Source organism: Pistacia vera, unplaced genomic scaffold, assembly GCF_008641045.1.
Source record: "Pistacia vera cultivar Batoury unplaced genomic scaffold, PisVer_v2 Contig539, whole genome shotgun sequence".
NCBI lineage: Eukaryota > Viridiplantae > Streptophyta > Magnoliopsida > Sapindales > Anacardiaceae > Pistacia > Pistacia vera.
The window spans coordinates 186,292-212,495 of NW_022196378.1; the positions used below are offsets into that span (position 1 = coordinate 186,292).

The 26,204-nt window shown below is 39.4% G+C and overlaps 1 protein-coding gene and 2 pseudogenes across 1 annotated transcript; all 3 read right to left on the minus strand.

The window, feature by feature from the left end:
* Nucleotides 1–52: 52 nt before the first annotated feature.
* On the minus strand, nt 53–21,961 carry LOC116107429 (annotated as a pseudogene).
* LOC116107430 lies at nt 958–2,531 on the minus strand. Its single transcript, XM_031393706.1, has one exon. It carries the CDS (start codon nt 2,363–2,365, stop codon nt 1,196–1,198), a length of 1,170 nt encoding a protein of 389 aa, XP_031249566.1. The 5' UTR covers nt 2,366–2,531; the 3' UTR covers nt 958–1,195.
* A 1,267-nt stretch (nt 21,962–23,228) lies between the features above and the next one.
* LOC116107445 lies at nt 23,229–24,382 on the minus strand (annotated as a pseudogene).
* Nucleotides 24,383–26,204: the final 1,822 nt, after the last annotated feature.

Sequence of the window (26,204 nt, forward strand, 5' to 3'; positions counted from 1 at the left end):
AATACTCCAAGTGATTACTGGGAACTTCTGGAGTTGATCGAATGGCACTCAACTAAACTGCAGCCTGTAGGCATGTCTGAGCGATTTCCAGTGCCTCCTCAACTGAAGACGCTTGTTGAAGCCTTGCCTTGTCAACAAAAGGCTGACCCCTCGCTAGTTTAGGAAGGAGTTGAAATTCCTGAAAGTAGTACAACATGCCATTAGTTTATTAATGGACAAAATACATGTTTATGAATTATACTTGCAGGTTGCAACTCTCTGTAGAGTTAAAGTAGTTTGGTCAACTTCAAGGACAGATAGTGACAAGTTTATACACATCCCCTCCTCTTAACTTCTATGCTTAGATTGCCTTGCTATTAGTAAATTTAACTTTTTTGAAAATTTTAGAGTTCTACAAGAAAATAACTAGCTTGACATCTCGTTCACAAACCATTCAGTCAAAACTGATTTATAATCTCAACAATTTAAATTGTTCATGGAAAGTACCTCAGGACTCCCACTTTCCAGAAGAACTCCTTTCAATTTGCCTGGAGGGCAGCAGCAGTGAATTAATCATCTCTTTTGTCAAATAAAAGGAAAAAAACAAGATACTAAAGTAGAGAGAAAGAGAGTGACAGAGCTTATATTACCAGAATCAATCCAGAAAGTAGCAATTTTAGGATCAAAATTTCCAATTTCGATTGTCTCTCCAACTGCGCAATATGATTACAGTAGCAATTAGAACATAGGATTTATGAAACCAAGTTAAAGAAATTCCAAGGACAAGGTGCAAAAATGAACATAAATGAGATTCTCACCATTGTCTCCAAAAAACTGCCACCAGACTTTCCTGGGGCTCCCTTCATATTCAAAAACCCTCGAGTAAAAGTATGGAAGATAATCATATCTGGATGTCATGCAGAAAGCAAATCATCAACAAGGATGTTTCAGCAGGAAAGAAGANAAATAAATAAATAAAACAAAAAACACTACATTTCACATTTGGAAATGCATATTTCTCCACAACTTTAGTAGCTAAACTCTAACAAGATGAACCTGAATCCAAATCCACATCGCAGACTCAAAGTAGCCATGTTTATACCTTGAACCTGGGAACAATATATTAACTCAATGATTTTTCTACATTGAAGAGAGCTCATCAAGACATCTGTTTTTTTCCACAGAATTCGGACCCAGAAGAAACCCCAGCACATCTTTATACCATGGGTGCGGAAAGTTTCCCATTTGACTCCAACAAGTCATGAACCTCGGTTCTGCTTCTAACCATTCTATGAAACACTTCCCTAATCTGGAGCTGTAAAGGAACCAAACCATCCTGCATTTTCCGGCAAGTCTCCGCCAATTCCGCCACTTGTGTAGCCACCTCCTCCACCCGCTCATCTTCCGCAGGAAACTGAAAGTTATCAGTAAAGTCAATCAAAGACTGGCCCAATTTCTCCATCTTTTGCATCTCATCAAGCAACCCAGCTGATCCTTTCTTTTCTTTCTTCTTCCATTCCTCGCCAATCTTTTCATGCAAAACAATCATACTCTGAGCCCAAGCCAAATGTTTAGGCACAGGAAAGTGTGTAGCCAATCCGCCCCTCTCTTGACAAGGAATCGCAGCCACTATAGCCCACATCACAAACAACATAACAGTACTCATTACATAAACCGTCGAAGCCAAACTTGACGACTCGCCGCCTCGTGGAGCCACAAGGTTTGTTGTCAAAGCATGAATCTGTCTCGCTGCGGACCAGTTTCTAGACACGGACCAAGAAAGTGATCTCAATTGACCCGTGACTTTATTATTCCCTGAAGCAGCACCTCGGCGTCCAAAAGACCAAGTTCTCGTATAATTGTTCCCGTCTTTGTCCTCAGTAGTCATTGCAGTTACCAACGAATTCAACGCTCTCCTAGCTCGCTTAATTTGCCCATCACCAATTGGTTTATTCTCCAGGGCAGTGACCGCAATCTCAGCCAATTTTTGATAGTGTCTCACGGACTCAATCCCGTTGGTGATCGCATTACAAATATCTAAAGCTTTCACCGTTCTTTCAAGCAGTTCAGGGATCAAGCGATCGAGAGGTGGCTTCAAAATCTGAGATGTCTCACGACCCATGATCAAAATAGCTTTAAATTCAGCCTCACAACAGAGGAACGCGTCCAGGAGTTTACGAAGCCAAGAGATTGAGAGAAGAGGGTCGGTGTGGGTTTCATCCGACGGTTGTGGTGGTAACAAATCAGCGAAACGATCAGCCACGTGTTTCTGAAAAAGCTCCAGGTCTTCGAGTTCTTGTTCGTGGTTTCCCTCCATGGACATGACTTGGTTCCGGCGAATACTAATTCGGCCGAGAAACGAACCCTGGTAATCTGTCGCAGGCATTGTAATCAAAATATCTTGAAGATAATATATGATTAAGAGACACTTTTTGTTGGGTGAGAAAAAGTTAGCATAAAAAACAAAGGGAAGGAAATGAAATGATATGAAAACAGAGAAGAAGAGGAAGAAGAAGAAGAAGAAGAAGAAGAAGTCAGAGAGTTTTAAGATAAAGGAGGTTTGATTAACAAGTTATATACGGGGCAAAATACGTGGCCACGGCTTGTCTAGGACGAGACCGGTTCTTCTTCCTTATTGGGGACGCTGACTTGGCTGTATTTTACCTTTTATTCCCAATTTGCCCATTATTGCCTTCCATTATTGTACAAAGGATACGATTAAGTTCCCTTTAATAGTGTAGTGTTTGCCCAGTTTATCTATTAATCAGAAATTAAATAATGCCATAATATCTGATCATAGAATTGGTTAACATAAATATATATAAAAAAAATTGAAATTAGTACAAGGTTAGTAGCTTTAAATGGCAATTTGGTAGTTTGACTGGAAAGAAGGGCTATAAATGTAAAACCATCCTTTTAAGAATTGGCTTATTGCTCTAGTTGATCGCTCCTCTTGACGCGTAGTTCGTTCTTGCGTAAGACAGGTCACTCTCTTCAATGTCAGAGCCAAAAGAGAAAATTCGGAAAAAAAACAAAAAAGTAAAAGGGTTTCTTTGACCGAGTCATTTTGATTCACTACTACGCTCACGCACGATCAGCCTTTGCGCACGCACCCCCTTGATCGTTTTACTTGCTATTCCAATGCTCCCCACCACAGCATAGCTCTTTGCTCGCCGGCCATTCACTCCATCCAATCGTATCTCCCTCGATTTGATGATTACTTCATGGTGGCCCTGTGATATAGCTGGCCAATTGACAGCTTGGATTTTGATGTAGATTTGATAACATTTTTCCTGGGTTATTTTACATAGTAAATGGGCCAGGTTGACCCAGGATTTCCGACCCACCAATGGGACCGTTAACTTCTAATTTGTGATTAATTTTTTTTTTTTTTTTAAATTAAAGTTCAAAATTAGCTCAATGCTTTTGTATTTAAAGAAGTTCATATGCAAGTATGATGGTAACATGTTGAAAAATTAATAAAGACGAAACTTTTATAAAGTAAAGGCTAATAAAATATGTGAAGCTCTCTGAATTGACTGTGAAAAATATGAAAGCAAGTAAGCAACCATGTGGAATATTTGATTGAGGTGGAATATTTGCCACAAGTCAACGTGTTTGTTTAATAATACTATACACGTGACCATGACCATGACCAATATGAATATGCCCGGCCATGCCTCACTTTTATAAATCCCAAATCCCCATTTGACAGATACTTCAGAGTTCATGAGATCCATAGCCGGCCTCGCTTGGCCCCGCCCCAACTATATATGATAACAATTAATGCTCAAATTTCTAGTTTTATCGTTTATTATTCTTCTTCATCCGAGGATTTTATTTTTTTCTTTTTGGTAACCGTCTAAATGAGGCGTCCAAGTTTGTACGTACCCCAATCAATCTCAACGTTTAGTAAACATTCTACAAGTCTAAAGAATTAGGTAAACTACAATATTATTATAATAAGTAGTCTCAAGATTTGAACCTAGAAAAGAAGGAAACAAACCGCCTTGATCGCTAGACAGACCCTTTAGGGTTTTGAAAAATTATTTTTAATCTTCAAATACCCTCTCACACGTTGTGACCAGAGTTGAATAAGTGATAAAATACAATTTAATGAAGTGATTAAGACATGAGAAGTTTGTGTTAGATATGTAAATCATGTTTAAATATTTGGGTAACAGTCTCAGATGATGATTTATTTAAAGGTTTCATTATGATAGAGATTAAGAAAATATAGATTAGCCGTCAGTATATATTAACATATATGTTGAGTCTTATTCTGTGAGTAAGGTTTAATTTATTAATAATTCTATTAGCCACTGATTTCGTTGTTTCATTCTAGATCTTTATTTTAAACTAGGGTATCAACAGGTACACTTGGCGTCAAATATTCCAAAGTATACCACTACAATGAACAATTATTAGATGTTAAATAAGGCAATGTCACATCAATAAACATGTGATCACCTCGAATAAGCTCTTCCTTAATTAATTACTTACGTAATGACACAAGTCACGAACCTTAAGCCAAATGGCCTAGTCAAACATAAAGCAAAGACAATTTATATTGTTTATTATTATTATAATTCATTTGTCAGTTTGAGAAGTGGGGAAACGTGAAACACCTTTTCGTGTTCAAAGGATTTAATAAGATTTATTCCTTAAGTAGTTTTGAATTACTCTTTGATTATTAGTAGAGATAATCATTATAATTTTTATCAGATTAATAATTTTATAATTCTAAAGAATTAACTGAGATATATATAAATTGACTTAAACATTCATAATCATAAAAAAAAAAAATTTAAAATCTCAAAAAATTTGTTAAAATACACATAAATTAGCCAAACATCATTAAATTTAAAAAAAAAAAAAAAAAAAAACACGTGATTTTGAATTCAGCGATCAGCTGACCGTCAAGGCGTAAACAGGAATTCACCTACTGCAATAAGGACATTATTTTCTTAATCAATTTTGACAAAACCTTCTTACAAGTTACAATTGACAGAGGTTAATTAATAGCATTTATATGGTAGTCAACGACATTGACTGAGGAAAACTCACTGTAAGTATATATAATTAAGTGAAGATTATAATATTAATAAACCGCACGTAGTAAGTAATTAACTTGAGATTAGCAAATTAATTATGTTTTTTTTTTTTTTTTTTTTTTTTTTATAGGGGCATTAGATGGGTAGCTTTGTATAGGACACCACCAGAGCAAACTTGCTGCAAATACCTCCAAAAGCTATGAGATAGTACGGAGTCAAATGTCAAGAAGAAAGAGATTCGATGCCCAACTCCACGTGAGGAGTTTAGGGTTGTGTAAAATCGGATACCGCAAACAGAATCACTTTTAAATTTGGGTGCCGAAATATTCGGGTCAAAAACCAAATACCCAATTTATGACCCGAATTTACATAACTTTGTATGAATTTTAATTTTTTACATTTCAAATTTCAATTTATACTAAATCAGCTTTTAATTTAATGACTTAAATACTTAAGATTTGGGGCTTTTACCTCTTGCTCTTTGAAAGTTAAAGGAAAATAGGTTTAAAAACTAGGTTTTGTATTTTTTTATTTCTTAATAACCCGGGTACCCGGTTCAATTAAAATAAATATCCAATATCCGAACCGAAAAATTGGACATCACATAATAAATACCCGAAAATTCGGGATTGGTTCGGTTCAGTTAACGGTTTTTTTTACACACCCCTAGTGAGGACAGTCACTTATCTAAAGTTGGTTCACGTTGCTCATTTGCAAAATAAATAGTCAGATTGGTTAATGTTGACGCGTTCGGGGTTTCAACTTAGTTGCTCCCTTCATGGTAAGTCTAATTAGTAAATGAACTTGAAGTTTGTTTATAAATATTCGTGTATATAAGAGTTTAACCCAAATGTGATTAGGTTTTATAAAACCTAATATAAGAAATAAAGAGAAAGAGCGAATTGTCGATACTTTTCATTATTATATTCTATATTTTTTGAAAACTTAATAAAACTATTATATTTGAATGTTAGACGTAGTTCCTTCATTAGGAACAAAACAAGGTTAATCGACTATTTTTTATTAGTTTTCTGCTTTTATTATTGTGTATTTTGGGTGTGATTTCTGTGATTTCAACACAGTTAACCCAACAAATTTCTAAAAGCGAAAATAATAGTATTTGGTAATCTAGGTGTTAATAAGGAGCCATGCAAATGTCGATAAGGGGGCTCGAATATCGAACTTTGTGAGAACAAACCACGAGTCTGATTATTTGATAAATTTGGTGGATGAGCGTGGCAAATTCTAACTACAACCAATATGTAATTGTTTTGGGTTTATGCCTAATTAAGAGACAGGCAAGGCAACGGTTTGTGAAAGCTTAATATAGACTAGCTGGTGAATTTCTACTGGGTCTAGCCCAGTTTAATTAAGAGGCAATTTCGACAAATTCCCATTGCTAATGACGGCCCAAAGCACTATTAAGAGAAGGCATTAATACAAGCCCTTTAACAATGAACAAGAAAAGAGAAAAAAAATGTTTATTTATAGTCGTTTTCTGGGATGTAGCTATCTGTAGGTTAAATAATGCACGTATTTTTTTTTCTCTTTTCTTAAGGGAACATTTATCCCAATGAGGAAATGAAGGGGCTTTTTGGCCCTACACATATCTCCATATCCAGTTACATATTTCATAAGCAACAATTTAAACACCTTAACATTGATATTAATTTCTTCGTTTTGTTGCCTTGCCTGCAGCTTTGCTGGAGTAGGAAAAAAGTTAAGTGAGGAAGTTAGAACTCCCATATTAACGGGACAAGTCGGTTTTGCCTCATTATTATAATTCTAAAAACAGGATCTGAGTATATTCAAGTTGAGTTTGATTAATTATATGCCCTCACTGTTGAATTCCTAATTTTGCCTACTCCATTATAGCTCAATGCTGTTTTAACAGTTATCATATTTTAAGAAAGAAAAAAAAGTTAAAGAAGCCAATACGACGATGCCACCGCCAAAAACGCTGCAGGTCGTGCAAAAGCACGAAAAAGGGCGAAAGCCCATACTGCGGGCACTATGGTGCATCAAAGAAGGGGAAAGCAAGTGGCGAAAGCGGATAGAGGGCTTTGAGGGACCAGCAAATATCAGTCACACAACCGGTAGAATACCCATGGCACTACGACTCGGTGAATGTACAAACATGAGCTGTTCCATGCCAAGTCGCATGGGCACTCTACAAAAGTACAAGGCGGGGAGATTCCCAGTATCGCCAAATAATGACCTCGACCGTGTCATGCGGGAAAATCTCCATGTCTAGCGCTTGATTCGGACCACCGCAGAGACGAAAAAGTTCCCTGAATCACTCAATGCCATCACACGGCTCAGGCAGAGTGTATCAAGGTTTGCCGGAGCTTTTGACCAAGTTGAGGAAGAGCTCGATTGCAGTCTTTCTCAATGCAACCATGAGGGTCGAACCCACGTTGCGGAAAGTGATCCCCAAGCAGTTTCGCTGCCTCAGATTAAGGAACTATAGCGAGCGTTGGGTCAGATTAAGGCTCAGTAGAATGAGTGGGAAGGTCGCAGGGCGTCTCTCTTTTCTCTAGCAGTTTTAGTGCTTCTCTCCCATCAGATCAGAATGTCGAATGCGAGCATTCGATGCGAATTTAGACCTATAGGTCACCTATACGAGTTCAACAACCTCATGGAACTCCATCAAGTCTCCGACTTGGTCAAATGTCGTTGCTTAGTAGTAGCCTGACTGCCCATGCAAGCGCTGGTTCAGGTCACCTTCCCATGAGATTAGTCAAATTAGGCCTCAAATGAGCTTGTCCTTCTAAGACACTTCCAAGTAAACATGAAGTTCTTAATGTGCGTGAGCTATCTGAGCAACATATGGCAAAAGAGGGATGAATCCCTCCAATCTTACATAGCCAGATTCACAGGGAACTCCATAAAGTGGCTCACACTCCCGAAGAGTCCGTTCGGATATCTCTTATCGTAGGAGTTCGCTCGCAGACAGATTTGTGAAAGGAACTACAATCAGAGGACGATGTTTCCTCGCTCGCTTATATAACCTCACGAAAAATACCTCTGAATTGAAAATTTGTGGCCTTCTCAATCGCCACGACCTCGGTCCCTCGAGCGTGCTCCAACGGAGGGAGAATATGAGGGATGTCGCAGATGGGCTAATGACGATCAGCAGAAAGGAAAGAGGCAGCGGTTTGAGCCCAAGAAATTTATGTTCCAGTTCCGTACGATTGCGACAAGAATACAGTAACTCCTCGAACGCTTAGTATCGACCATTTTGGATAAGTCAGAAGAGGCCAGCTTGCTTGGAGAGCTAGAGCCCATGAAGAATCCCTTTCAACCAAAAATAATAAAAAGTATTGCCGCTACATAGGGATAATGGGATTACACCGATGAGTGTCGAGCTCTCAAGTAGGCAATCGAAGACCTCATCAAGCAGGGGCACTTCAAAAAACATATTGATGGCTCGACTCTCATTCGGGAGAAAGATCAAGAGGAACCAGGGAAGAAGCATCGTGGTCGCAAGAGACTCTATTGTGTAAGGATCATCTCAGAGACAACACCTCACAGGGAATCTCGAGGTGCCCAGGAAAGGTATACTCGGAAAGCTCGTCATGACCCCGTAAGTGTAATGAGTACGGCGTCGTGACCCGCTAAGGTTGCAGAGAGGAGGAGATCACCTTCTTTGAGAAAGACGTGGTACGATTGCATCATCCCCATGAGGATGCTCTTGTCATCGCGCTTGAATAGGCTGGTGCGAAGTCTACACGATGCTAGTGGACAATGGAAGTGCCATGAATATTCTGTTTCGCGAGCTTTCAAGAAAAACAAATGGAGAGGTAGACCTAAAGTCGACCCTCCCTCCCTTTATGGTTTTATGGGGATCATCTGATTCCTAGGGGAACGATCTCACTCTCAGTCACGTTGGGAGAAACCACGAAATGACCAAAAAACGAAATTTTTGCTAGTAGAGTTTCTGTCTGCCTACAATGGGATTTTAGGACGACCTCTATTGATAAATTCAAGGAAGTCACCTCCATCTACCATCTAAAGAAAGTTCCCACCCGACAGGGATAGGGGAAGTAAACAGATCTAAATGCAAATCTCGCGACTGCTACATAAAAGCAGTACAGATGGCGTGCAAGGGAAGAGGAATGTTAGTTGGCATCCCCGAACAGGCAATGACGATCAGTAGGATCGAGCACAGCCTGGCCTGGTAGAGGATAACTGATCTGCATCCAAGAATGCCCTCACAGTGGGCCAGTCGAGTATTTATCTGAGGTATCAATCGATCAAAATGAGCCAACTCGAGTGTTGAGAATCGGGAGTAATCTCAACCCTTAACTCAAAGACCTAACAAGTTTCCTCAAAGAAAATGTCGACATGTTCACATGGATCGTTGACATGATCGGGATCAGCCTGAATGCCATATGCCATGCGTGAACATTGACAGTGCGATCAAGCTGGTTCGCCAGAAGAGAAGAGCAATGGACCCTAACATGCTGCCTGAAAATAGAGGTAGATAAACTCCTTTTGAACTAGTCCATTCGAGAGGCGCTTTACTCAAGTTGGTGCAAATCCGGTCTTGGTAAGAAGCCTAGTGGCAAGTGGTGAAACCTATATGACTTCATCGACCTCATAAAGCCTGTCTGAAGGACAACTTCCCCTGCCAAGAATCGACCAGCTCGTCGATGTCACCTCCGGATAAGAGCTATTGAGTTTTATGGACGCTACCAGGGATATAATCAGATTTGATGTACACGTCGGACGAAGAGCATACCTCATTGTTATTAAATGGGGGCTGTATTGTTATAAGGTCATGGCATTCGGCTTAAAAAAACGCTAGGGTGACTTACAAAGGCTGGTTAACCGTATGTTTCCAAGCAGATCAGAAAATCGATTGAAGTTATGTTGATGACATGTTGGTTAAGTCGCATCGCTTCAGATCACTAAAAACATCTCGCTGAGATGTTCAACGTATTCCGAAGGTACAGAATGAACTCAATCTCTCAAGTACTCATCGGAGGTATCTTGGGAAAGTTCTACTTCTAGAGTATATGGTTAACTAGAGCGGGATAAAAATCAACCCCGAGAAGATCCAAGCTCTTTTGATTGAAAAGTCTGACCAACCAAAAACAGGTGCAGAGTCTAAATGAGAGAATAACGGCTCTCAGTCACTTCATATCAAGGGCAACAGATCGCTGCTTGCCATTTTCAACATACTCAGTGCTAACAAAAAGTTCGAAAGGACTCCGGAGTGCGAGTAGGCTTTTCAGAGCAAAAAAAGCACCTCGAAAGCCACTTTCCTATCCAAGCCTCTGAGGAAATTATATCTGTACATGTCCGTCTCTTAGCATGCGGTCAACGTAGCTCTCATTCGAGAGGAAGTAGAGTCCAATGGCGGTATATAAGCGAGCAAGGGACTAATGGACACGAAATGGTATCAGAAATGAAGCGATTAGCATGCCTACTAATCACCTCCAACGCTACGACCCTACTATATGCCCACACAATCCATGTCTTGACCAACTATCCGTTCAGGCAAGTCTTTCAAAGCTAGAGGCTTCGAGTAAGTTACTCAAATGGGCAATGGAATTGAGTTAGTTCGATCTGCATTATAGATCGAAAGCAACCATCAAAGGGCAGGCTATTGCCGATTTCATTCGGAATTCTCTTACCACCTGAATCAGAAATCCAAGAAGTGAGCCAGCGAAGTCACCTAGGAAAACCGTTTGAAACTTATTGACTGGAGCCTCATATGATGGTTCCTTGAACAGGAAAAGAGTCAGGGCAAGTCTTCTCCTCCTCAATCCCGAAGGGACTGCATCTATGAAATTCTTCGATTGGGTTCCAAGCTACGAATAACGAGGTCGAATACGAAGCGCTACTCGTTGGCCTGTGATTGGCAAAAGAAATGGGGTCAAGCGCCATTAGTATTCACAGCGATTTCCAGCGGTTGTCAATAAGATCTTGGGTGGATTATAAGCCAAGGAAGAAAACATGATCAGTTATCTGAAGAAAGCTAAAGTCGCACTTGAGTCTTTCAAGCACTTCACGATCAGACAAATTCCTAAAGACGTAACTCTGTTGCGAGATGCCTTGGCAAGAATAGAATTATTGCTAAACTCAGATGCGTCGGAAAGTATTCCTATTCGAACATAAGATTCTAGTATCAGTTCGCCCGAGCAGGACATGTCTACAACAGAGTCAAATCTTGGAGACTCTAATTATTTAGTATATCTGAGATGAGACTTTACCCAATGACAAGACTGAGGAAAAAAATCCTATGGACAGAGTTGCTCGTTACACAATCATAGGAGATCAGTTGTATAAGCGAGGGTTTAGCGCTCTCTTTCCGATATGTAACAATGAAGAAGCAGACTATGTCATAGGGAGTACATGAAGAGATTTACGGTAATCACATACCGCGCAATCCCTGCAATAAAAATTATCCGCCAAAGGTACTACTGGCCTACTTCAAGAAGACACTTTCAATTTTAAAAAAGTGTGGCAAGTGACAGCGGTTCGCAAACATACCGTGAGCTTCTTCCACCAGCTGATAACATGACCAGCCATTCTCCATGTGGGAATTGATCTATTGGGCCCATGTCAGCCGGAAAGGGAGGGGTCAAGTGTGATGTGGTCGTAGTAGATACTTCACCCAATGGCGAAGTTGAACCATTGGCCGAAATACTACAGAAACTCAAAGATTTCGTCTTAAAAAATATGTGTGCCGCTATGAATTCCTCATACACTCATCTGATAATGGGAAGCAGATCGACAATGAGGAATTAAGCAGTTTTGCGATGAGCTGAGGACTATAAAAAGTTCACCTCAGTCGCAAGACCACAAGCTAATGGCAGGTTGAAGCTGTCAACAAGACGGTTAAACACACTTTAAAGCTAAGCTTGGCACGCCAAGGGTATTGGGTCGATGAGCTCCTAGAAGTTCTATAGGCTATAGAACAATTCAAGAACCTCTACTTCAGAAACACCATTCTCGCTAGCATATGGCTGCAAGGCTATGATCCTAGTGAAAGTAGGGACTGGTTGCTTTGGAGAGACCTATTCAATGAAATAGACAATGAAGCACTTCTACATGCAAGTCTGGACTAGTTGAAGAACAACGCGACAAGGTCGGGTAAGGATAGCATCCAACCGACACATGACAAAAGGTTCTTCGACTCTAAGGTCAACAGAAGAGATTTTAGGTCGGCGACTAGTTCTAAAAGAGTCCTTTTCGGCGGACAAGGGAACCGAGCGTAAAGGACTTAACTGGGAAGGCCCATACCGCATCGCCAAGGTGAATGACCAGGGATGTATCACCTCAAAAGACTTAATGATTCGAAGTATTGTGAGCCTGGAATATGAGCATTTCACCCTTACACAATCACCGAACCGCTTTTAATTTTAATTCCTTGTCAAAAATTTCCTGTAGCTTTGTAAATAGATCGCTAAGCAATTTGTCTTGTAGATCTTGGTTGCAATGTTTTTACAACTTTCTGTTCGCATATTAACATTAGTCTGTGGGTATGCAAAATTATAACTGCTATCACAAATGGCTAAAAAATTTCTTTTATTATATGTAATGGCGACAAGTACAGAGATTAGGAAATGCAAAAAAGTTAAAGCAAAGCGTGTAAAGCAAGAAAAAATAATCAATGGTGTCCACCTTAGGCCTTGCGTGCGACTTAGTATCCCCGGTTAACGCTGACCACCCGATCAACTGTGAGTCCTCTAGGACTATTCCTCCAGATAATCGCCCTCTGGAGGACACTTTTGTCCCTCCTCCTCTCGATTCATATCAGCATTCGCCATGGAAGTGAGGATGTTCTAGTATTCAATCGGAAGGTCAGAAAGGCCATCCCCGAGTTCCTTGGCAGCAAGCTATAGATGGCCTGAATCGCCCAGTCAGCGGCCTTCCTCTCAATTTCCAGGCTTTGCTGATTCATTGATCAGTTAGAAGCAACTCCCTTAGGCAAGCTCGAGGTCAGTCTCCAGTGCTCTCTTATGCTTCTCAGTGTGCCACAACCGAGCTCTTCTTCCTCTGCCTTCATGGCCCATTGAAGTGCTTGTAGCTCTGCTCTTCTCGCCACACTCTTTGGTGAGTCTGGCCACTGTCTTCTGAGCTCCTGATCTCTTCGCCTCTCTCTCTAACTCGGCCTCTGGAACTCTACTATGCGAAGGGCAGAGTTCCTCTCTAACAAGTATTGATCACTGGATGTGGTATGCTTTTGCCTCATGTTCACAACCACCATGTCTGCTTCAGCTTCTCATTTTCTCTTCAGTCATGGAGCCCTAGTAGGAGTCCAGGTCGGTCTTTATTGGGTCAAGTGGAAGTCGAGTAGAGACTGCGTGAGAAGGAAAAATGGTTAAACTCCATTTTCTGAAAAACATAAGGGTATAAAAACCAATCGATATTTGGAAATCCTCGATGAAAACGAGCTGCCTTACCTGGCTTTAGTTGGAGCGCTGTAGTAATCAGGTGCAGGTCGAAAGGCCAAGAACTCTAAAAGCCACAGCAAGTTGGCATTCCAATAGGATATACGCCACGGCTGTAAGTTTTCGAAATTGTCCGTAGAGTCCAACACAGGTGGTGTTGCCTGCTAATCGGCTCTTGCCCGTTCTCGGGCGGACCGCGACCTCACCTTGTCCTCGAAGGCTCTGGGACTATCAAAATGCAAGGTGGACCTGGATCACCTCGAGTAGAAGGCCTAGTAAGGTTGTGACCTCCTGGCGTACCCTGAGCTCTACGCTCAGACTCTGATTCCTAGCCCGCAATTGCTTTCTCTTCTTAGTTTTTTTGGCTATGGTTTCTGCCTGGGGGCACGAACAGCCGCAGGCCGAGAAGTTTCCCCTTGTCGTTCTGTGGGTATGCGTTTCCCACCTGTGTCCCTCCGATGGGGGTATCATCTCGGCTAGCTCAATCAGAGCGACTGGGGAAAAATGAACCCCTGGTCCTTGTCGTCGGTCGGGACTTTGAGCGACATGGTCGCGCATGAAAGCATGATTAGTGAAAAAGCTCACTGCATGCAAAAGAAAGAATTTCTAAAGTAAGCGGACACTTACGAAACAAGGTTCCAAAGACATTTTAGAATTGAAGAAACCAATTTTCTCAGGTTGGTGGTAGTCATAAGCAATCTCGCGTCGTGACTTTGCTAGGGCAGATTACCGAATGCTACCATTATGTTAAAATCAGTTAGAGTCGACAACCTGGTCGTCTTATTCCTACAAAGAGACAGAAAAGTTTGTTAGAAAGTAAAGGCTGAAGGAAAGAAAAAATTCGCAAAGTAAAAATGGGAAAACCTACTCGTTCCTTAAATTGGTAGACACCATCATATTGAAAAAAGAAAAATTTGGTTTCAAGGACACCGACTTACTAGGGTAACCAAATATGCCTCCCCGATCAAGATTGCTTCGAGATGTAAAAAGAGTCTTTATCCTTGCTTCTTCAGGTAATAGGAGCATGCAAGCTCCAGCACAGTCACTGGCCGAGGTCATTTTCACCACATGCTATATACATAGCAACAACTATCATATATGCGTTGGGCATCAATTGCAGTGGTGTGACCTTGAAATGATCGAGGATCAACCTAATGAAGGGGTGAAAAGATATCAATGCCCAGCATTTGAAGATCGCCTCGGAGATCGCGGCCATTTCCTTTGGGGGATTCTAAGATGTATATGTTCTGTGCAGTAGACGTCCACGCTAAGTGCGTGATTAGTCCACTGCCTTTTATATCTCATCTCGGGTGGCCACTAATAAAATCTCTTAAACAGGACCCGTTGAGGCGTCTTGCGCATGCGAGTCTTCCTTCAGTTGTCTGGTCGCTGAGGCATCCATCCTCCTGAGGTTAAAAAAGGGGCGACATGCAAAGATAATTTAGTTACACAGTATTCTGTACAACGACGTGGAAGAACAAAAAAAAGAAACCCTAATTTACTTCTTTATAACCCTAAAAGCCCTTGGGGACCACCCCTAAGGATTCATGCCCTAAATTCTACTCTTGTGAAAGAAAAAAACATTCTCCTGACAACTGCCCATAAATATGCACCACGAAGGGTTACCAAACAGTTCATACCCACTATTATCGTCAGACAAGCTATCAACAAAATAGTAAAAGAAAAGCAAAGGAGAGAATCCTCCTTATCTCTTGGCGCGGGAACGGACTTCTGTTGTAAACAAGGGTGTGCACCAACTGGGAAAAGGGGAGACTGGCTCGTGAGAGCTTTGTTCTTTCTCTGAAAGTATGAGTTTTGTGACAAAGCTTGAGGCGAGCCTAAGGTTTTATAGGGGGAGGAAGCAACGATTGATTTCCCTAAGGTAAGCGACGCTTGGGCAGAATATGTGTTCTAGTATTGAGCGTCCACATGTCATCAATCCACGGAGAGAAGAAGTAACCGCCACGCTTCGAGAATCCAATCGATGCTTCCCATTGGAACAACCAAACGACAACTCGATTATCTCCTCCATATAAATGCGCCCTCATCCGCATTAATGTCCTAAAAGGAAATGTCGTTTCAACATGGCTTGCATTAATGCGCGGTGGTGGCAATATTGAGCACTAGGCACATCTGTCAGAATAAAGATATTTTATAAAGGATTAGCTGTCAAGCGCAACGGATAACATCGGAAGAGGTCGTTGGGGCATAACAACTCTTGCTGTGATCAATTTCGAGACAATGCGATTTCTTGTCTGGTAAAATAGTAATATTCTCAAGTCGCGGATCGCGGATGAGATTTGCAACACACTGGTACGACATTGAGTGGGGCTTGATCCAAGTCGTTGAATTTGTGGAAGAAGGTCATCTCAGGTTGCTGTGCTACCCTTAGAGACATGTGCTACGCTCTTGCAGCTCAATCAGCCGACCAAACGTCGACAGGGACAAGTCAAATCGCGGCATAATCATGAAGTCTCAAGGTTCAATCCTTAAACCTTAAAAACCGGGGGACATGTAGCTTGTAAAGTTAAGGCTGAAGTGGACTCTCATCAGCAACAGCCAATCAAGATTAGGAAGGTTTTGTGCCGTCCAGGCGCTGCCACTCGCGCGGTGACGAAAGAGGAATGGTTCTTGTCAGTGCAGCAGGGAATGCTAAGCGCGAAGGCGTCAGGGATTATCCACCTGCCCAAGCTCTAGCAATTGAGGATATTTCTCGTGCAGATAACTAATGGGACGCACAGAAGGATTTGCACGGCACTACCACTTGTAATCATTACCTGAACTCTCCCACTATAAATAGAGGACACCTCTCATTTACGGATTGGCTAATCTAACTAAAATAGCTTACACATTTTTTGTTTTTTTTTTTTCTTTCTAGATTATAACTCAACTCGTCACACAGCGATGATTTACCAATATTAATAAATAAACAGGGGACGTAGGATTCACTTTTGAGCACTTCGAACCACTTAAAATATCGTTTCTCATTCATTGTTCATTTCATGTTTTCTATACATGTGATTTTTAAATCCGCTTTAGCACTTTGCACGTTGAATCGTTAGTGTCAAAATCAAGCATCAACAAAAATGTTCAATCAACTTACACGCACCTTAACTAATCCTCAAAAGGACTAACGAGACAACCCACTATCACAACCACATGTAAATCTTGGGACCTAGAGAGATCGAATCTAAGACCGTGTACCTTAATCACACATCCCAACTCGCCACTTGAGCTACCTAAGGATGTACTTTTTCCTTACCTATTCATTATGTTTTTATTTTTATTTTATTAAATTGGATGATTACCATATTCATTCATGACAACACACATTTACTGGTACACTAAAAAAATGTAATGTACTAGTTTATTAACACATTCTTACATAATTCAAATAAAATTGTATTATGAAGACATGTCGAGGAGAGATTAATATAAGCCATCAACAGACATTTTATTCGATTTTAAAAATAAAAAAAAAATTATCAAAGCTCCAAACCAGCTCACCCCCAAAAATGCACAGGCTGCTGTTATAATATAAACAGTAAACAGTCTATATGATTATTTAACGCCTTTGTCTGTGGGGATCTCCCCCCTCAAGTGGTTTGCTTTCTACCATGCATCGTCAAATAATTCTACTAAAGAAGTGAAGGGACAGGACTTGATAAAGAGTTAGATAACAAGCAGTACACCCCCGTGTGAGATTATTGATAATTTAATCAGAGTAGAAAATACTCCAAGTGTTACTGGGAACTTCTGGAGTTGATCGAATAGAAATCGACTAAACTGCAGCCTGTAGGGATGTCTGAGCGATTTCCAGTGCCTCCTCAATGAAGACGCTTGTTGAAGCTTGCCTTGTCAACAAAAGGCTGACCCCTCGCTAGTTTAGGAAGGAGTTGAAATTCCTGAAAGTAGTAACATGCCATTAGTTTAATAATGGACAAAATACATGTTTATGAATTATACTTGCAGGTTGCAACTCTCTGTAGAGTTAAAGTAGTTTGTTCAACTTCAAGGACAGATAGTGACAAGTTTATACACATCCCCTCCTCTACTTCTATGCTTAGATTGCCTTGCTATTAGTAAATTTAACTTTTTTGAAAATTTTAGAGTTCTACAAGAAAATAACTAGCTTGACATCTTTCACAAACATTCAGTCAAAACTGATTCATAATCTCAACAATTTAAATGTTCATGTAAAGTACCTCAGGACTCCCACTTTCCAGAAGAACTCCTTTCAATTTGCTGGAGGGCAGCAGCAGTGAAATAATCACCTCTTTTGTCAAATAAAAGAAAAAAAAACAAGTACGAAGTAGAGAGACAGAGAGTGACAGAGCTTATATTACCAGAATCAATCCAGAAAGTAGCAATTTTAGGATCAAAATTCCAATTCGATTGTCTCTCCAACTGCGCAATATGATTACAGTAGCAATTACAACATAGGATTTATGAAACCAAGTTAAAGAAATTCAAGGAAAGGTGCAAAATGAACACAAATGAGATTTCACCATGTCTCCAAAAAACTGCCACCAGACTTTCCTGGGGCTCCCTTCATATCAAAAACCCTCGAGTAAAAGTATGGAAGATATCATATTGGATGTCATGAAGAAGCAAATCATCAACAAGGATGTTTCAGCAGGAAAGAAGAAGACTAAAAAGTTAGAATAGAAAGGAAAAAAAAAGATACGTGAGTATGTGCACTAAGTAATGCTTTAACCAATGCTGTGCAGATCGACGAGCATGATCCATGTTCAACTCGTGCATACGGTCATAGATCTGTTCGGCAAACACGAATATTATTAGATTGTGAAACAGGAAAATAAGTCCGCTTGCTTTGAGAAAAATGTGCCCAAGGAAAGGTGCAACATCTCCAATTGCAAAAATCCAGGTAAAGCTGTACGAAATGACCATCAACTAACATTGGAAAGTTTAAGATCATAGATATCTATTATATACAAAACATGTTTTTCTGCGTGTGCATGACAAACTGAAGAATCAAAGACAGCATAAAACTTGTGACCATATCACCTGTATTCCCCCAACAGCACTATTTAGTCCCACCCTTTCGAAGGGGCTGACAGCAGGTTTTGCTCCAATACCAAATAAAATCTGCACAACAAAAGCATGGGGCAAGGAAATTTTATTGTATCAAACTTTTCCTGTACATCTTCTGAAGAAACAGCCTCATAAGAAACAGTTACATTTCATACATAAAAACATGTAATACTATAATCAACATAAATGGACAGTTAATTAAAAGAAGAAGAATCATAGAACATGAAGAAAAAAGAATTACTGTGTCTGCATCAATGGTAGATCATTCAAGTTTAACAGCAGTACACATCCATCAGAACCAGCTTCTAAGTTCTTAATGGAGGCACCCTGGTAAAATTTGAAACAAGATATATAAAGAAAGAAAAATCTAGTGAATCTGGCTAAAGTTATGTGCAGTATTTAATAGCAATAGAAGTGCATTCACAAATGCATGTGGCCATGATGAGAGAGGAGAGAGAGAGAGAGAGAGAGACTACCTCAAGAATTTGACACATTCTCTTATATAGTTCTTCGTATCTCTGAGCAAGGAAGGTGTAAACAATCTTTGCAAGAGGTGATTCTCTGGAAATATGACCTATTTTTTAACAGAAAAATCAATTAAAACTTACAATGTCAAAAGATTTATTAGAATTAATCTATCAATACACAAAGTAAAACATATGCACAAAAGTTGGCCAGAAAGAGATATAAAGACTTGTGCATCAGTAAGCATGAATCTTTATTTTTTCTGTTTCAAAATAAATTAATGAGCTACATAAAACAGATCCCAATATAAGTAGTTACAATAAAATGCAAAGTCATGGCAAAAATGGATCATAGAATATCTTTTCTTTCCAATGATCAAGAATGGAAACATTTGGGGAACTGATCATTGAATATGAATGCGCTAGCAATGGTGGTATTGGTAACAGAATATCTTTTCTTTGCTTCCAAAATGAATGAGTTCCCAATAGGTGAGTAACAAAATGAACAAACAACAAAATTCAAGAAAAGAAACGCATCTAGAAATGTTAAAAGTAGCTGAAATTTCAAAATTCTTCAAGTCTATTGATATCATCAGAACCCATTCAATTAATCATAGAAGCTTCGGACATATGTACATACCGTTGATCAAGTTTCAACCAACTGCAGCTGCTGCAACCTCCATGCCAATATAACACCACCAACAATAACGACTTTCCTTGCTTCTCCTAGAAACAGATGAGATGTCTATTAGAAAAAGATAGCAATACAGTCCAAAGTATTATATCATTTTGTAAGTTTCAGCCACTGCATTTTAATTGAACTAAAATAACATTATAAAAAAATAGCTTTCTGAATCAATTCTTACAAGGTTCTCTACTGTCAAAATTACATTTGAATGAGCCCAAAGTTATTTAATTTTAGGCTTACAGAAAGCTATTAATGCAACACAATGCTTTTGACATGAAGGGACAATCAGGGGAATAAATATCTTTGCTTATCAGTGGCTGAGAAAAGAAATTCCTATTTGTATAAAGCAGAGCATATAGTATGCTAGCTTCATTCATAATACCGCCAAATGGAGACAACTAAATAATTCAGGCTAAATACAGTAATGTCTTCTATCGGCAACCCTTAATATTAAGAGTAAAACTGCTCAGAATCAAGTTACAATTAACAAAGCCTATTATTTAAAACTTTTTTTTCTTTCAACAACTATTTGCACCTAAACATTCAGCCTTCACATAATAATGAAGCAAGCAAGAGAGAGATGTATTCATGCATTGCTTAAACTTATCTGCAAATTTGGGATTCACATTTAAATAAGTTAATTCCTTCACATATTATATCTCAGAAATTTCAAGCGGAAATTGACAAAACTACAATAAGATGTTTGCAAGTCAAATGCAGCTAAAATTACCAAAGAAGATATCAATGAGTCAGCATCTGCACATCTCGGATATAGTGAACACCAGGCAGATTCCTCCAATTTTCTCTGGAAATCTAACAACAAGAAGGTTAAAATATAAGTGTTTCTTATTTTTAAGCCTATTAGGTATTTGCTTTAAAATAGCAGTACATAAATCAATAACTAGACAGACTGTTAGCACCTTGAGGCTGTACATCCAGTAGCAACTATAAGGGATCCATATTGAGCAGGTTGCCTGAATTTGTGTCAGGGTTTGCTTTCGATATCAATGCTTTATGGGATCTTCATACAACATCTGAAGAAAACATGAAAATAACCGTCACTTATGAGTATTTCACATATTGCTGACATTCATGTATAGGAGACAAAAATGCACAGCACGACTTGTATGAATACTTCATCCAAACATTACAAACACAAACACCAAATGTTAAAATGAAAACCTTAAGCAAAGAGAGAGAACACTCAAAAAAGACAAATACCTCTATCCCTTTCTCTTATACCACTCAGGAGTTTGCCTTTCCCACCGGATCCAACACAAGTATGAAAACCCTGCAATAAATCAAATCCAAAACATAAGACAGGAACAGGATATATAACATCAATATCAACAATTCGAAGCTAGCACTAAACAATCTATTAAAAATAAATAAATAAAAACACACGTTATAACATATACATCAAAACCATGAATATGCAGATCCATTTATCAAATGTACAACAATTTAATAGCTACCTAATTCTCATAACTCTTGATAAACTAAACATGCCCGCTCTAACTAATAATCATGAACATGAAGTTCAAAGTGAGTTTGAAGGATGACACATTGCCAAAAATAAAAAGAGGGCACATATTTAAAAATTCTTACAGGTAATCGTGCTGGTTTTTGTTGGAGGAAACAAGTAACACTTTGGTCAAAGCTGGACGCTCATAAGGCGCAGAGCCTGCAATAACAATAACCAATAATTCACGTATAGTGCTCAGGAAGAACAGAAAAAAACTCGAACTTAGATATAGAGTAAAAGTACAAATAAATCTAAGTCAGGCCAATACTGATAGTATAACATTTCCACTATCAATCAATCAATCAAGGAATCACGAAGGCGAATCACCTCTTTAGAGACAATACAGAGGCGTCCATTAGCCATTCCATGTTCGACGAAAGTCCTCGCCGCATATCCGGCTGCATTGCCACCTCCAACTATCACAAACCTAAACAAAGCGCTTTCAATAACTCAAAACATTTATAACAACTTTTAAAAATTTAAATTTTTTAATGGAAAACTTACTCTCGGTTTTCATTGCGCAAAAGCTGAAGAGGCGACGACGTATTCCTTCTCTGGAATCTACACCAGAAGGTAGTGAAGAAGAATGGTGAACTCGATGAGTGATGAAGAGTGAGGGCACCAGAGAGAGAGCCCGTGCTTTAATGACATCGAGTTTGAAATGTTCGCCATTAGTTTTCTAGCTGCAGATGATTAGACACAGAAATGAGACGAAGAGATTAGGGTTTAATGATGATCATAAAGATAATAACAGAGAAGTTGAATGTGTGACTCTGTGATTGGAGCTTGGACCTGTAGACATGAATTTGGAGTGTTCTTTGCTTGTTATATAATAATACAGAAAATAGTAATAAATTATTAAAGCAGTGATGGCTCTACAAGCTATCCAAAGGTCTGCTTCAAAATAAACGAGAGAGAGAGAGAGAGTTGTGGAGCAGTTGGATTAGTCAGACAATCTTGTAATGTGGCATTTCGCATTCAAGGCCGTTGACTTGACAGTTTCTTGGGAGGTTTTTCTGGAGTCCAAACGGTGCGTTTAGTCAGGAGACGTGATGGGCATGGGCTCCTGAAAATTGTTTTGGTCTGCGCTGTCCATGCTTCCGTTGGGTTGGCCCGTTTGGTTTTATTAGTGGGCACAAAGTTTGAGCTTAAAATTACTGAACCAAACGGAAGGACAAACGTTTATTGGACTTAAATCATCTGTAAAGTGCACCGGCCTAGCCTACCACTCAATTGCATCAGAGCTTTAAAGGGCTAAAGTCTAGAGTATTTGTGCATAAGATGGTGTGAACAGGCTCTAGTTTTATCCAATGAAGATCAACACTCTATATGAAAAGGCAATTGAGGTAAATTAGCTGTATTGATTATTTTTTAGCACCATGCCATTGAAGCAAAAACATTGATAATGCATTACATGTGTAAAATCAGGATGATATTTCTTTATGAGGGAAAACCTGTCACAGCCATCCAAATTTTTCCCATCTAAAAAACCAATCCTCCCAACCGCAAAACCGTATGTGGGTGGCTAACTTTAAGGGGAAAAAGAAGGATTAGTATATTTAGTACGTTTAACTTGTTATATGAGTAAGTATAGATAAAAGCAGATTTTCAAACCAGCGATATTGGCTCTGAAATGGGTTTGTCACAGATTTGGCAGAAATTACTTGAACCTGATAAAATTAACAGGATTTCATACACCGCATTCTGAAATTGGAGAACTTCCTTTTTAATAACTTTGAAGTACAAAGATTTATGACTAATCTATATACATTTCTGAAGAGAAAAGTTTCTGTATTAAGCGGTAATAAAAAAAATAAATAAATAAAACAAAAAAAACACTACATTTCACATTTGGAAATGCATATTTCTCCCAATTAGTAGCTAAACTAACAAGATGAACCTGAATCCAAATCCACATCGCAGGACTCAAAGTAGCCATGTTTATACCTTGAACCTGGGAACAATATATTAACTCAATGATTTTCTACATTGAAGAGAGCTATCAAGACATCTGTTTTTTTCCACAGAATTCGGACCCAGAAGAAACCCCAGCACATCTTATACCATGGGTGCGGAAAGTTTCCCATTTGACTCCAACAAGTCATGAATTCGGTTTTGCTTCTAACCATTCTATGAAACACTTCCCTAATCTGGAGCTGTAAAGGAAACCAAACCATCCTGCATTTTCCGGCAAGTCTCCGCCAATTCCGCCACTTGTGTAGCCACCTCCTCCACCCGCTCATCTTCCGCAGGAAACTGAAAGTTATCAGTAAAGTCAATCAAGACTGGCCCAATTTCCATCTTTGCATCATCAAGCAAACCCAGCTGATCCTTTCTTTTCTTTCTTCTTCCATTCCTCGCCAATCTTTTCATGCAAAACAATCATACTCTGAGCCCAAGCCCAATGTTTAGGCACAGGAAAGTGTGTAGCCAATCCGCCCCTCTCTTGACGAATCGCAGCCACCATAGCCCACATCACAAACAACATAACAGTACTCATTACATAAACCGTCGAAGCCAAACTTGACGACTCGCCGCCTCGTGGAGCCACAAGGTTTGTTGTCAAAGCATGAATCTGTCTCGCTGCGGACCAGTTTCTAGACACGGACCAAGAAAGTGATCTCAATTGACCCGTGACTTATTTATCCCTGAAGCAGCACCTCGGCGCCAAAAGACCAAGTTCTCGTATAATTGTTCCCGTCTTTGTCCTCAGTAGTCACAGCAGTTACCAACGAATTCAACGCCTCCTAGCTCGCTTAATTTGCCCATCACCAATTGGTTTATCTCCAGGGCAGTGACCGCAATCTCAGCCAATTTTTGATAGTGTCTCACGGACTCAATCCGTTGGTGATCGCATTACAAATATTCTAAAGCTTTCACGTTCTTTCAAGCAGTTCAGGGATCAAGCGATCGAGAGGTGGCTCAAAATCTGAGATGTCTCACGAACCATGATCAAAATAGCTTTAAATTCAGCTCACAACAGAGGAACGCGTCCAGGAGTTTACGAAGCCAAGAGATTGAGAGAAGAGGGTCGGGTGGGTTTCATCCGACGGTTGTGGTGGTAACAAATCAGCGAAACGATCAGCCACGTGTTTCTGAAAAAGCTCCAGGTCTTCGAGTTTTGTTCGTGGTTTCTCCTCATGGACATGACTTGGTTCGGCGAATACTAATTCGGCCGAGAAGAACGAACCCTGGTAATCTGTCGCAGGCATGTAATCAAAATATCTTGAAGATAATATATGATAGAGACACTTTGTGTGGGTGAGAAAAAGTTAGCATAAAAAACAAAGGGAAGGAAATGAAATGATATGAAAACGAGAAGAAGAGAGAAGAAGAAGAAGAAGAAGAAGAAGTCAGAGAGTTTTAAGATAAAGGAGGTTTGATTAACAATTATATAAGGGGCAAAATACGTGGCCACCGGTTGTCTAGGACGAGACCGGTTCTTCTTCCTTATGGGGACGGACTGGCTGTATTTTACCTTTATTCCCAATTTGCCATTATGCCTTCCATTATTGTACAAAGGATAGATTAAGTTCCTTTAATAGTGTAGTGTTTGCCCAGTTTATATTAATCAGAAATTAAATAATGCCTAATAATCTGATCATAGAATTGGTTAACATAAATTTAAAAAAAAAAAAAAATCGAAAAGTAAAAGGGTACTAGTTAAATGGCAATTTGGTAGTTTGACTGGAAAGAAGGGCTATAAATGTAAAACCATTAAGAATGGCTATTGCTTAGCGCTAGTTGATCGCTCCTCTTGACGCGTAGTTCGTTCTTGGATAAGACAGGTCACCTCTTCAATGTCAGGCCAAAAGAAAATTCGGAAAAAAAAAAAAAGTAAAAGGTTTCTTTGACCGAGTCATTTTGATTCACTACTACGCTCACGCACGATCAGCCTTTGCGCACGCACCCGCTATTCCAATGCTCCCCACCACACATAGCTCTTGCTGCCGGCCATTCACTCCATCCAATCGTATCTCCCTCGATTTGATGATTACTTCATGGGGGGCCCTGTGATATAGCTGGCCAATTGACAGCTTGGATTTTGATGTAGATTTGATAACATTTTTCCTGGGTTTTTTAATAGGAATGCGAGGTTGACCCAGGATTTCCGACCCACCATGGGACCTAACTTCTAATTTGTGATTAATTTTTTTTTTTTTTAAATAAGTTCAAAATTAGCTCAATGCTTTGTATTTAAAGAAGTCATATGCAAGTATGATGGTAACATGTTGAAAAATTAATAAAGACGAAACTTTTATAAAGTAAAGGTAATAAAATATGAAGCTCTTGAATGACTGTGAAAAATATGAAAGCAAGTAAGCAACCATGTGGAATATATTGATTGAGGTGGAATATTTGCCACAAGTCAACGTGTTGTTAATAATACTATACACTGACCATGGACATTACATGACCAATATGAATATGCCCGCCATGCCTCACTTTATAAATCCAAATCCCATTTGACAGATACTTCAGAGTTACATGAGATCCATAGCCGGCCTCGCTTGGCCCCGCCCAACTATAATGATAACAATTAATGCTCAAACTTTCTGGTTTTATCGTTTATTATTCTTCTTCATCCGAGGATTTTTTTTTTCTTTTTGGTAACCGTCTAAATGAGGCGTCCAAGTTTGTAAATTACTTATGAGTAATCAATCTCAAGGTTAGTAAACATTTATAAGTCAAAGAACAGTAAATACGATGTTATTGTGTAGATGGTCTCAATATTGAACCAAGAAGGAAGAAAAACCTCCTTAACGTAGAAGACGCTTAGGGTTTGAGAAAATTTTTAATCTTCAAATACCTTCAATCTCAGCTCACGTGTGGACTAGAGGTGAATAAGTGATAAAGAACAATTAATAAAGTGATTGAGACATGAGAAGTTGTGTTAGATATGTAAATTATGTTTAAATTTGGGTAACAGTCTCAGATGATGATTTAAGGTTTCATTATTAGAGATTAAGAAAATATTAGCAGCGTCAGATATATTAACATATATGTTGAGTCTTATTCTGTGAGAAGGTTTAA

Bases quoted from the DNA above. Each gene is read 5' to 3' on its own strand.
- LOC116107430 (XM_031393706.1), bottom strand. From the start codon at position 2,365: ATGCCTGCGACAGATTACCAGGGTTCGTTTCTCGGCCGAATTAGTATT.